The sequence below is a fragment of the Pecten maximus genome, chromosome 3, assembly GCF_902652985.1.
Source record: "Pecten maximus chromosome 3, xPecMax1.1, whole genome shotgun sequence".
Classification (NCBI taxonomy): Eukaryota; Metazoa; Mollusca; class Bivalvia; order Pectinida; family Pectinidae; genus Pecten; species Pecten maximus.
In genome coordinates, this window is record NC_047017.1 from 24,562,641 (window position 1) to 24,576,678 (window position 14,038).

A 14,038-nucleotide genomic window follows, 5' to 3' on the forward strand; every position below is an offset into this window, starting at 1 on the left:
TATTCCAAGATGCATACACATTTCATTATATAATTTCGTAATTTTATACATTTGAAAAAATTCTTTCGTTATTATTAATGAATTACAAATTCTTGCATGAAAGTATATTTCAAATGCTTCTTTTAACTTGGAAAAGCTCAAAGTGACTTGAGGATTCTTTGCATATATTCAGAATAATAAGGTTTATTTGTATATATTGGAGTTGATTCTAAGCTGTGTATTGATACTGTATTCAGTTTTCCAGTTGATTAACCTGCATTTGTAATCTAAAGTTTAACTTTATGAAGTAGCTTAATTAATGTGTGTAAACTTGTATGGTTAAGTTACTAATATTATCTCCATTAATCAGAGTGATCTGTTACAATCTGAAGGTCACAATCTGAAGGTCACACAGTCTGTTTCCTATAATATCAAAATGCCCTTAAGAACTCCGTACTATAAAGAATGCTACAGAAATTCTTAGTAATTGATGCATTTATTTTTCGTTTGTTGTCTAATGTGCACCCATAAACATTTCACATATTTTTCAACATCTCAAGAACAGCTGAACTAAATATAATTTTGATAGAGACTTTCATACCAAAAGGCAAGCAAAAAGTTATCGGTATATAGAGACTTTCATACCAAAAGGCAAGCAAAAAGTAATCGGTATATAATTTACGCAGACCTATGTTTTGACCTTTGACCTAAATCTAAGGGAAAACAAATTGTTTTGGCCGACCTGCTGCTCTTCTTGTCACTTGATCTTCTATTGAGTGCATATATATGGTCATTCTACTAGAGGTTTCCTTGTATTGCTTACTAAGATTAGTAATTCATTCACATTTATATGAGTTTGTGGAACAGTCGGTGTGTAGAATTACTTCCAACACAAATTCATTATCTGTGCATTCTTGGTATATAATTGCACATCTGGAAGGGGACTGATTTTGGCAAATTGTCTTGTTTAACTGGTTTGGGATGGGGCCTTTTTATTGCATTTTGGGAAGAATATAGTTGAATTATGAAGGAAATTTTCAGGAGTAAATGTCTTATTTTGGTATTTGGCTAAAATTTGAAATAATTAGGAACGGGGCCATTATTGGACCCAAAAAAAGTCCAATCATGATGGACTGCTAATGAGATCAACAGATTCTTCGTGCTTAGGGCAGATTGTTTATTGATTGAAACCAGTGTCAAATGATTGGGCTACAGTTACCATATTCAGTTTGTATGTATATATTATCATCCCAGAAATGATTTGTTATACACTTAGTTCAGGACTTTATTAACAAATTCAAATACTGGTAGTGCACAAAACATTTGGTTATTATAAAGCATACAAACAAATAAGAAATGTTTGCAAAAAATTTTCATACTTTGGTTAAATTTTATGATATTCTGTTGATTTGTATTTTGAATGTAATTATGTGGTCCATGTATATCTTGTTTCTCAGTACAATAGCTGTTGACCAAATGATACTGAAGCAAATGGAACTGTATTTACAATTATTAAATTCACTACAACTCTACTCCTATGTGATTTAAATCAGATCTAAGATTCACTACATACATCATACAGGTACACTACATTTCATAGAGCCTAGCATATCTGTGCATACTGAAATTTAGATATGGTTTTAATCAGTTTGTCCTTTGTACCTCTGACTCTTCTATCAGGATAATTTTAATTACTTGATGAATGATGATGAAGAGGACAACTACGTTATGTAAATTTATAATGACGCAATAGACGAACAGCCCTGTTTGTAGACAGTGGCTGGCCAGTTTCACAGCTGGTGCTTGCAGCTCTACCATATGTGATGTGTATCAGCCCCTCACCTGTATTGTTCAGCCAGTAGATCGCTAGTGTTGTTCTCTTTCTGTAGTTTCTTGTTATTGTTTAACTTCCTAATCTTGTGGAAAATATAGGGGATAAAAACTGTTCTATTGCACATCTAACTTACAAAAAGGAGCCTCCAACTGTTGACTAGTTTGATGTTATAGATTTGTATTATCCACCTGTATCAACCACCACAGTAACCAACCCTGTCTGTTTGTGTTAATGTTTGTGTTGTTTTGATACTAACTCTATAACCTTACCGTTTTGTGTTAAAATTGATTTTATTTTGTGCAATATAATTTATTAGAATTTTGTTCATTTTAAAGTTTTATAGGACTTTGGGATAGTTTCCTCGATAAATATAATTTGATTTCTGTGAGGATCTTAAGGTTCATATAGTAGAACATCACTGGAAAACAATGTCTTCTTTTAGATGATCATTATGAAGATGATTTTCCATTATTTAGCTGTAGCCATTTGTGCCTTTATTTTTCAATTCTCCGTTATTTTAGCGATATATCTGTAAGGCTAAAGGGTCACAAATCCATCAATAGTCAATGTCTTTAATAGCTAGCAAACTTACATTGAAGTTGTATATATCAAAGAAAGAACAGAAATCTATTTAACCACATAGTAAATATGCTGTATTTTAATTCTCAGAACCACTGTATTTTAATTCTCAGAACCCATGTTACAGCTAGTATATATTTCAGAAATGGTTTTCAAATGAAAAAAAGGTCAGCATTACGTTTTTGGTAACTCTGACATGATTGAGATATGAATATAATTATATAAAAATCATATAGAGGTTAGAAATAATTGACAGGTAAGTTATATATTAATGTACATATTATCAACATACTTCATAAGAAAAGATAAGATACAATTTTCAAAAACAGGTTGATGTTACCATTGGTGACAGTAAGCTTGATGTATTTATGAGATATGGCATGTTTATGTTTTAGATTTAATATCTACGAACACATAGAAGATATTGATAGTGACCGGTTTGGGTGTGTAGACCATCATTTTGCCATATACCTATGCAGAATTAGAATTATACTCTAGCTTGCCAGCCAGTATTTGCTTTGCAGTACACCGACCTGTACATTTCAAAATGTAGCAGATACATTATTTGGGGGACTGCTGCAGAATAATTTCACCAGCTTTGCCACTGAGCTGGGTATTTGCAGTTTGGAAGTGGGAGGGGGAGGGGGTGTGGTAAATAATAACATTCTTACTAACTTATTACTACTAGTGATTTAGAATTCTATTGCAATGTAGTACTAACAGGATTATAGATGTAGCATAGGTAAACATGTTACTAATTATAGGATTATAAATATGGCTAGGGTAGATGTGCACGATTATAGATGTGGCAAGGTAATACATGTCATACTTGGTAGACGTGTCGTAATAACACGATTATAAATGTGGCTAGGGTAGACATGTCATTCTGGGTAGATGTGTCATGCTAACAAGATTATAAATGTGGCTATGGTAGACTTGTGTGGTACTAACAGGATTGTTAATGTGGCTATGGTAGACTTATGTGGTACTAATAGGATTATAATGTGAATATGGTTGACTTGTGCGGTACTACCGCAATTATTTATGTGGCAAGGGTAGATGTGTCATACTAACAGGGTTATAGAGTGGTTAGGTAGATTGTGTGTCATACTAACAGGGTTATAGCGTGGTTAGGTAGATTGTGTGTCATACTAACAGGGTTATAGAGTGGTTAGGTAGATTGTGTGTCATACTAACAGGGTTATAGAGTGGTTAGGTAGATTGTGTGTCATACTAATAGGGTTATAGAGTGGTTAGGTAGATTGTGTGTCATACTAACAGGGTTATAGAGAGGTTAGGTAGATTGTGTGTCATACTAACAGGGTTATAGAGTGGTTAGGTAGATTGTGTGTCATACTAACGGGGTTATAGAGTGGTTAGGTAGATTGTGTGTCATACTAACAGGGTTATAGCTAGAGTGGTTAGGTAGATTGTGTGTCATACTAACAGGGTTATAGAGTGGTTAGGTAGATTGTGTGTCATACTAACGGGGTTATAGAGTGGTTAGGTAGATTGTGTGTCATACTAACAGGGTTACAGAGTGGTTAGGTAGATTGTGTGTCATACTAACAGGGTTATAGCGTGGTTAGGTAGATTGTGTGTCATACTAACAGGGTTATAGAGTGGTTAGGTAGATTGTGTGTCATACTAACAGGGTTATAGAGAGGTTAGGTAGATTGTGTGTCATACTAACAGGGTTATAGTGTGGTTAGGTAGATTGTGTGTCATACTAACAGGGTTATAGTGTGGTTAGGTAGATTGTGTGTCATACTAAAAGGGTTATAGCGTGGTTAGGTAGATTGTGTGTCATACTAACAGGTTCATTAATGTGGCTAGGGTATATGCATGTCGTAAGAACAGGATTACAAATGTGCTTAAATCATAATTTGCTTTTGACTTACTAACATTATAATTTTGTGTGCAGATCGGCTTTAATTGAAATAAAGAAGTGACACAAATATATTTCTAATACATTAGAGTATAAAAAACTAAATGATTTCTATATACACAGGACATGGTGTGTTATATATCACAATATTTGTATACTTATATATGTCACAGTACCATAGCTGATATGGTCCACTGCTAATTTTCACAGGATATAAATATATTTTGTCAAATTATGTGGATGATCACCTGACGTATGTACGAGGAATGTTGGTACAATACAAGTACTTATGAATTCTTAATCGCATATTTGTGATATTTTGTTTGGCTCAAGTCAGTACCTCCAAAATAAATATTATAATAGATTTCCATTCATTACATTAGACTTTTTATTCTCATTCACTTAATCAATATTTGTAAATATGTCAATGAAGATATTCTTTGCTCGGAAAATTTTATGATTTTAATTGATACACTGATGTTTTTCTATCATATTGAAAAACCATTATTTAAAAGAAAAATAAGATTGAGATTTACAAAGTCGTCAATGAGGAACATGAAACTGTATCTTTTTATGTGGGATTTTGGTTTAGAGGTGATATAAACTGGGTACTGTGACATGGGAAGATTAACCAGACACTTGTGTGTTTACAATGCTTTCTAATGTGTGTGTATGCTCTGATCACGGTCATGTAACATACCATGTGTTGCAGAGGACATCGTGACAGCTTAATTGAGGATGACCTCAACGACCAGTTTGTCTCTCCTTCACAACAGTAAGCTGACAACAACCAATTCCAAATATACCCATCCACGTCACAACAAGGACACCAGCCAACATTGTCCCTTCTACTGATGGAACTTTTTTTAGTTAACATTAGCCAAATTTGGAAAATTTCCTGACACTCAATTAACAGAATTGTGTTTCATTACTTACCTTAAATCCCCCTACTTTCATTCATCCTTTTAGATTTCACATTAACTTGAATCTTTCCCATAACTAGCATTTCCTTATAGGTGCTTGACTTATTGGATCTTGACTCAAAAAGACGCTGCATATGAATTTAAGTCTTCGGCATCCAGGAAAATCAAAATGCTCATAGGAGTCATCAATCAAATAAATTCTATAATGGTCATTTCATAGATTTCATTATTTTATATCTAAACAAGGTTTCAGAATGCATATTCTTTATTTATAAATGTCGTGCTAAATTTTCTTCTTTTTTGAAAATTTCTCATCTGGAATCCAAAAAAAGAACTTTTAAGTTTAGATTTTTGGTTTAGATAACAAAAAGACGGTCGACTGGTTTGGTGTCCTTGTTGTGTTTGTGGGTGGCTGTGTTACTGTTCAATCACAGTTGTTTGGTTGTTGTGTGTTATGGTTGGGAATGTTGAGTTACTGCAGTAGTCCCGTGTCCACCAGCATCACCTAAATTATACACTAATCTGCATGGCAGACCTCACAGAAATTAATTTCTACACTGTATTTGCCCACATCTCTTTGCCACCTAATCTAGTCAAAACTTCACCCAGCACTGATCAGCTGTGTAGATATGTAGACTCTTATTTTTATAATTAATTTGGTGAGTTATTAAAAAGTGTATCTTATACAGAACAGAAAGACTACATGTAATTGGTGCAAACATATAATAGAATAAAACGGATGTTGTGGTGGAATTCTGTCAACAGGGGAGATAATCATTTTTGATCAAAGAAAACCCTTTACAAGGCATCATAGTAAATGTTGAGACTATAGAAGAGAATATTATGCTGAAAAAAAGTGTGATAAGAAATTGCCCAGTTTATACTGTGGTAAATAAAAAGATGTTATAGGATGGAAAAATGGGGTAATTCAAAGATAAGGAGCCATGCTAGATATGTTTAAATTTAATCCATGTATGTTTATTAACCTTGTCAAATTTCAGGTTGATCCAAGCATACCCCTCTCAAAATGAATAGCCTTTTGGGCCTATCAATATATCATGTATGCCCCCATGAGCTGTAGAGGTTGCACACACTCCTCTGTATTGAATTGATCAAGGTATTGACCCTCCTCAATGGTATACACTTCCAATTCCTCATCAATGTCCACGTCAATTGAGCGACAGGGATTGGAGGGTTCAGCCTTTTTCTTATCATTTTATTGGGAAGATCAACCTGAATTGGAGGGTTCAGCCTTTTTCTTATCATTTTATTGGGAAGATCAACCTGAAATTTGACAAGGGTACTAATTATAATATAAACACATATAGATAAAATTTGGATGGATGATAAATGGAATAAAACAGAGTAGTGGTTCCCTATCTTTCTGTTACCCTGTTTTTGTTTTATTTCCCTAAACTGGGCAATTTCTTATTGTTCCTTTCAGTAAATTAGAGGATTATCTAGTATCAATCCTTATCCATGAATTGATATATATGCATTTATCTACCTAGTACTGACATGAATATATTATTATAAATGATGGTATGTTATAAATGTAGTCATTGTATTTGAAAGAATCGCATGTTAAATATAATTCGTTTAATAACAAACCTTCTGAATCCAACCCTTCAAAGTTTGGTTTGACGACAGAAAGTAAGTCTGTTAGCCTCTCATAATGTGCAGTGATGTTTCCAAATTACCAGCCATCTTAAATGTCTATTCTGCTATAGTAATCTAAAGCTGTCCAAGTCTAGTAGTAACAGGATTCCCTGCAGATACGCAATGCCACTCAAGTCCAGTTCATGAATTTCTGTCTTACCAACCCATCTTTTCCTGGAAGAATTTAGCTGAAATACATGATGGCCATCTGATGATGATGAGTTTTGACAGATGTGTTGTTTGTAGTTGCAATGATTTTGTTTTGTTGGCTAGTATGTAATCCCTGTTAATGTTAGAGAGTTTCTTTTGATGAACTGTTGATATTGCAGTATGGTTTTGTTATGGATAAGTATTTTTAAGGTGATAGGAAAATTACATAACTTCTTCGAAATTGAAAAATAAAAAAAAAAGATGCGACCAGCTACAATAAATTCATAGTGGATTTATTGCCTCTTTTTCAGTAAATACAGTAGAAGTAAGACTATCATTGCCTGAAATTGGTCGAGTAAGGTTCTCTGAATAAAAATAATTATAATCCATATTGATTACCCTTTAAACACCTATATTTAATACTCAGTAATGACAATGAACTCCCAACATTCACATAACACCACCATCAATAGGAAGGTAAATAACAAAGTAACTTATCAATATGCATTTATAATCTATAAACCATTGTATTCTAAGCATGATAAGTATTTGGACCCAGTTGTTAGACGGGCTGTATATATGGCTGTACAGGCTTGTTCTATACTACACGGATGTTAATTCCTGGCCGCTGTATTACTATACATATCCCTATACCTTTACAGAACTGTACTCCAGGTAGTCTCTAATCAACACCCATAGCTAGCATAAACCATACAATATACCATCAAATGCAAACCTGCATGAAGAGTACATTTCTTCAAGCCTTAGTTCATTTTGCATTGAATTTTCTATCTAGAATATTTTCAGTTGAGTTATGGAATTGTAGATAGCTTACCATTATTGATTTGTAGTGTCCATCACAATACACATGGGTTTTAATGACACAAATTATTTATATATTACCAGTAACTGCAGATAAAATTTCAATTTTGCCCGGCACATGTGCAACTTTATAAGGAGAGATATATACACTGGCTTAGTTATAGCTTATGATGCTGATTTTTGTCTAAGTGGTATGACAAATGCTTTACTATTGTAGGGTGGACATGCTTGCAGGCCTGTTTTTGTAGACTAGACAACCCTTCTTTGATTTTGTGAAGTTCAAAATATAGCTTAAATACCAAAACAGATTTGTTAAATCTTCAAAAGATTATCAAAATGATGATTTGGAAAATGCACTGTTACTAAACATGCTAGAAATGGCTGTTTTGCTGTTTCTTTGAATTTAAAAAAGATGTTTTATGAAGAAAGATTAGCAAGGATACTTGTACCAGGAAAGCCATTGATGTGTTTCCAATTCAAGAAAAGAACATAACGTTTGACTGTTTTATTTTTTTGCTGTTTGTTTATTAGTCTGTATTAAAGCATGATTTAATTGACAATTAACAAATACAAGTTTTCTGTATTTCCAGATCCACCTTACAAGTGAATCCTCCTCCTCTTCCTCCAAGAGTAAGTAAAGTGATGTTTTATCAGTATCTATATGTATTCTTTCCCATTTTCAGTGCACTAGCCCCCTGGCCTTATCCCCGATAAAATACGGTATGTAAGATACTTTGCTCAAGTTTCACCAACATTTCTTAGCGTAAGGAAAATTCATCTAAAATTTTTCCTGAAATCTGATAATGTTTTTTTTTGTAAAATACTAAGTTAATGAATGTTGATGTAAGCAGGGTCAGTTCAGACCTTCATATATCCAGATTAGTCTCAGAAATTTGAGGATTAAATTAATGTATACAAATTTGGAACCAATATGCGCAATCAACATATCTGATAGAAACTAAACAGTTCAAAGTATTGTCCCTTCATCACAGATGTCAGGCACTTTTTCTTCTGTTAAAGAGATACCAAATGTAAATATGTACACATAGAGACTGCTCCTTTTATAGACACAGTTTAAATCATTTTCCTTATATAGAAGTTCTCCCAGGACTCCAACTGTAATGAGTGCAGAAGTAATGAACCTGGGGCCGAGATGTTGGACATGGAGCCGCCCGATATGGACAACCTCATCGACCGCATGCTGACTTTGACCCCTGACTCCCGACCCCCTAGAGAAGAGGATACAGAGACACCACCTGCCATCCCTCCCAAATTACGCACACACACACAGAATGGTATGATAAACAGCATGGGGAATGGAAGTACGCCCAGTACCTCAGACGACCGACCGCCTCCTGTTGTACCACGCAGAGAAAAAAAGGATCAGGTAGTTTATAGTTTATGTTTCATGTGGTATGGTATGGTGTACTATGTTTATGATAACTGGACCTGATTGAAGTATGTGATGCATATCAGGAACAGAAATATAACTAAGTTTCAAAATTCTGTTAGAATTATAAGAAACCTGCATTGTGTCAATACAGCTTTGGTATTACAACCATTTATTGCTTCTATTTACAGCAAGACAAGTCATCACGCCCTGTCAGCAATGGACTACCACCAACACCCAAAGTCCATGTAAGTAATACACTACCACCAACACCCAAGGTCCATGTAAGTAATACACTACCACCAACACCCAAGTAATACACTACCACCAACACCCAAGGTCCATGTAAGTAATACACTACCACCAACACCCAAGGTCCATGTAAGTAATACACCACCACCAACACCCAAGGTCCATGTAAGTAATACACTACCACCAACACCCAAGTAATACACTACCACCAACACCCAAGGTCCATGTAAGTAATACACTACCACCAACACCCAAGGTCCATGTAAGTAATACACTACCACCAACACCCAAGGTCCATGTAAGTAATACACTACCACCAACACCCAAGGTCCATGTAAGTAATACACTACCACCAACACCCAAGTAATACACTACCACCAACACCCAAGGTCCATGTAAGTAATACACTACCACCAACACCCAAGGTCCATGTAAGTAATACACTACCACCAACACCCAAGGTCCATGTAAGTAATACACTACCACCAACACCCAAGGTCCATGTAAGTAATACACTACCACCAACACCCAAGTAATACACTACCACCAACACCCAAGGTCCATGTAAGTAATACACTACCACCAACACCCAAGGTCCATGTAAGTAATACACTACCACCAACACCCAAGTAATACACTACCACCAACACCCAAGGTCCATGTAAGTAATACACTACCACCAACACCCAAGGTCCATGTAAGTAATACACTACCACTGACACCCAAAGTCCATGTAAGTAATACACTACCACCAACACCCAAGGTCCATGTAAGTAATACACTACCAACAACATCCAAAGTCCATGTTAGTAATACACTACCACCAACACCCAAGGTCCATGTAAGTAATACACTACCACCAACACCCAAAGTCCATGTAAGTAATACAATACCACCAACACCCAAGTAATATACTACCACCAACACCAAAGTCCATGTAAGTAATACAATACCACCAACACCCAAGTAATATACTACCACCGACACCCAAAGTCCATGTAAGTAATACACTACCATAAATACAGGAGACCTGTGTATTTAAATTTTTTATGTTTCAACTGTCTTCATTTTAAATCAGGAATGTAGTTCCATAATTTTTATCATGTTTATGCATCTCTGACTGTGTATTTATGCCTGAAATTGTGTTACAGATGGGTGCCTGTTTTTCCAAGGTTTTCAATGGGTGTCCACTACACATCAACTGTACAGCGAGTTGGGTACATCCAGATACCAGAGGTAGGTACAATACTTTATATTTCATCATTTTATGCATTTAATAATTCTTACTGTAAATACAGTGGAACTTCGTTAACTCGAACTCGGAAAACTCGAGTACCCTGCTTAACTCGAAGTACCTCGTCAGTCCCGGCCGAATTCTCTCTTTATCTTAGTAAAGAAAACTCGGAAAACTCGAACTCGGAAAACTCGAAAAACTTGGATAATAGGAAGTGAAAATTTGGTCCCAACAATAAAAATCCTATTTGAAATGATCAAATAACTCGAAGTATAATTTTCATGTCCAACAACGATCGGTGGTAAACGCCGACACTTTTTAGACCTTTGAAACCAGAAGTGTGAACGAAAAATATTATGTAATCCCTATCGCTGTACCGCTCAACCTGTTCATGTGTATCAGAAAAGGTGTAGGCACCTTGCATTTAAAACGAGAGCCGTGATCGTTTGAAACGAATGCTGTGATTGGTCGATCGCGAGTGTGCACATATGTGCAGATCCAGTTGACACCGCCAAGCACGTGCAAAATGAAGGACGATCCTGATGAGCTTTATCAATGTTTGAAAGGAATCAACCCTGGATTGTCTTAGTTTCGAGATGAATTTAAAAAGATCGCTTTCTCAGACCACAAGAAGTATTTAATATGAATTTACCCCTGGTGTTTAAACGGCTACTGGTGGATCGCATTGTTAATCTGCAGATGCCAGAAACAAAACAAAAAATGAAAAGGTCAGTAGAAAAAGATGACGACACCACAGTCCATGATACTCGAAAACCTAAAAAAAAACTGTGCATGTTAGCAGGTAAATGCAAAATCCTGCATCCCAGTGTATTTAACGAAAGATTCATACAATGTTTACAAACACATCATGCACCCGTACCTTCATTTAGGTTAGTGACCGCCCGCTATCGAATACGCTTGTAACTTTATAAAGTTCGATGATGATGATGACAATGTTTACAAACACATCATGCATCCGTACCTTCGTTTAGGTTAGTGACCGCCCGCTATCGAATACGCTTGTAACTTTATTGACATGTAGGTCTACCTGTGACAACACTATATCGATGCACTCCTGCACACATAACTTGCAATTCCGACCAATCACGGCTCTCGTTTCAAACGCACCTCATGTGATTGGCCTAGCAAAGTTACTGTACACCTTTCTGATACACATGAACGGTTAAGCGGTACAGCGATAGGGATAACATAATATTTTTCGTTCACACTTCTGGTTTCACGAGTCTAACAACGAAATTCTGTTTCTAATACTGAATATATCGGCACTACAAACCTACATGCTGTTATATGTGTTTTATAAATTCATTAAAGAAATTGTCAGTGGAATCTTATAACAACAACTCTTGGTGATAAAAAGTACTTCTTTACTTACATCAGTTAATTTCCTAAGGCGGTCGCCGATAATAGTACACACGATAGTCAACAACTCATCTACCCGCTCGCTCAAGCGGAACTAATCTCTGACACACCGGTAGATCTACTTGGCTGATGTTTTTACAGGTGTAGAAATGAAACAGTCACCGGTGCCTATTAAATCTTTAAACTGCTGAAACAATAGCGTAATTACTGCCGAGGTGTACAGAGTACGATTGTAACGGTCAGCGCTGTCTATTAAATCGGATAACATGCCAACTCAGTAACAGTAACATTTTATACGCGCATGCGCAGCCCAACTTCCGGTGTTAATACACATGGAAATGGCGTGATTATCAATAAAACGTAAGTAGGCCTATCAAACAGTATTTTATATGTCTAATATAAGGTAATGGTTCTGTTACGTTTTACATACAATCTGTGTTAAACTTAAACGGTTATTTGATTTGACATGAATAAATTGTTATTCTGTCGAATTCCGTTTTATCATTATTCCTTTTGCAAACATGACTTGCACATCAGATCGTTATTGAAGTGACTAAGTGAAAGAAACTTTATCATGACTGTATATCGGCAAAACTACACCATACTACAAGTGACAGAACGAAACATTACATATATATTTACATGCATTGACCAGTCTTCACACTAAACTGATGAGCAAAAGAGCGGAGTTATAATGAATATATAATGTTGACAAATATTGACCAAACTTTTCACCAAAAATGATAACTTGCTTAATTCGAACACTCGGATAACTCGGAAGTTTTTCGTGGTCCCGTTGACTTCGAGTTAACGAAGTTCCACTGTATATATATAAAACAGGACTATACAGGATTATCATTTGATATTTATCATTCTTATACATAAGTAAGACTTTGATATGAGCTCCATAAAATTTTATAGTCGTGATAATTCTCCCTAGAATGTTATACGTTTGTTACACACTGAAATGTTTTAATGAATTGCTGATATGATTTGCTCTTTGTTGCAGACCAATACATACTTATCGGTGCCAATGAGGGTTTGTATACCCTGAATCTTAACGAGCTCCACGAGGCCTCTCTAGAACTGGTGGGTAAACAGACTAATATGTTTGATATGAATTCAACAGTAGTCTGTAGAAATACCGTGCTCTTGACGACAGCTTTCAGAAATTCTATTTATGACATAATATACGTTCATTGCAAGAAAAAGCAGAAAAAAATATGTCCATAAGATAGTGGCTATCTCACATGTTTGCTACCTGACATAATTAATACCACACTTCGAGAAAGTTCAGTAACCACATAATTGTGTTTATGGTGTTGTTGATATGAAGCTGTATATATCAAATGATAATAAATAACCATTGTTACGTTTTGATATTTCTTTACACTTTTTTTAGGTACCTACATTGACCATATTGTTTCTGTTACAGCTACATGCGCGGAGGTGTACGTGGGTATATGTGATAAAGGATGTACTTATGTCCCTCTCAGGTAAGTACAACTCCTTCCTTCCCTAATGGATTTCTAATCTAGTTTTAATGGAAGCATATTTCTGTGGTAATTTTGTAAATATCTGGTGTTATAGCAGTTACAACTCTACTTTACCAACATCTGACTATAGACATATATGGATAACCTATATCTGTCTTAAAAAATTGTAACTTTACCTATAACCGACAATAGGGATGTGTAACTTTACCTATATCTGACAATAGTGACATGTAATATTAACAATATCTGACAATAGTGACATGTAACTTTACCTATAACTGACAATAGTGACTTGTAACTTTACCTATAACCGACAATAGGGATGTGTAACTTTACCTATATCTGACAATAGTGACATGTAACTTTACCTATATCTGACAATAGAGACTTGTAACTTTACCTATAACCGACAATAGGGATGTGTAACTTTACCTATATCTGACAATAGTGAC

At 35.3% G+C, this 14,038-nt stretch overlaps 1 protein-coding gene across 5 annotated transcripts in view; it reads left to right on the forward strand.

Annotated features, from left to right (window-relative positions):
• Nucleotides 1-14,038, forward strand: part of LOC117323668 (mitogen-activated protein kinase kinase kinase kinase 3-like) — a 54,505-nt gene that overhangs the window by 26,469 nt on the left and 13,998 nt on the right. For 2 of the 5 annotated variants that reach the window (XM_033879002.1, XM_033879004.1), the window contains 6 exons: nt 8,425-8,464; nt 8,931-9,221; nt 9,416-9,508; nt 10,628-10,712; nt 13,100-13,179; nt 13,526-13,586. In XM_033879002.1, coding sequence (XP_033734893.1) covers nt 8,425-8,464; nt 8,931-9,221; nt 9,416-9,508; nt 10,628-10,712; nt 13,100-13,179; nt 13,526-13,586 — 650 coding nt within the window. Of the gene's footprint in view, nt 1-2,787; nt 2,836-4,992; nt 5,056-8,424; nt 8,465-8,930; nt 9,222-9,415; nt 9,509-10,627; nt 10,713-13,099; nt 13,180-13,525; nt 13,587-14,038 lie in introns of all 5 variants that reach the window. The other 3 variants (XM_033879000.1, XM_033878999.1, XM_033879001.1) reach the window with 3 other exon arrangements.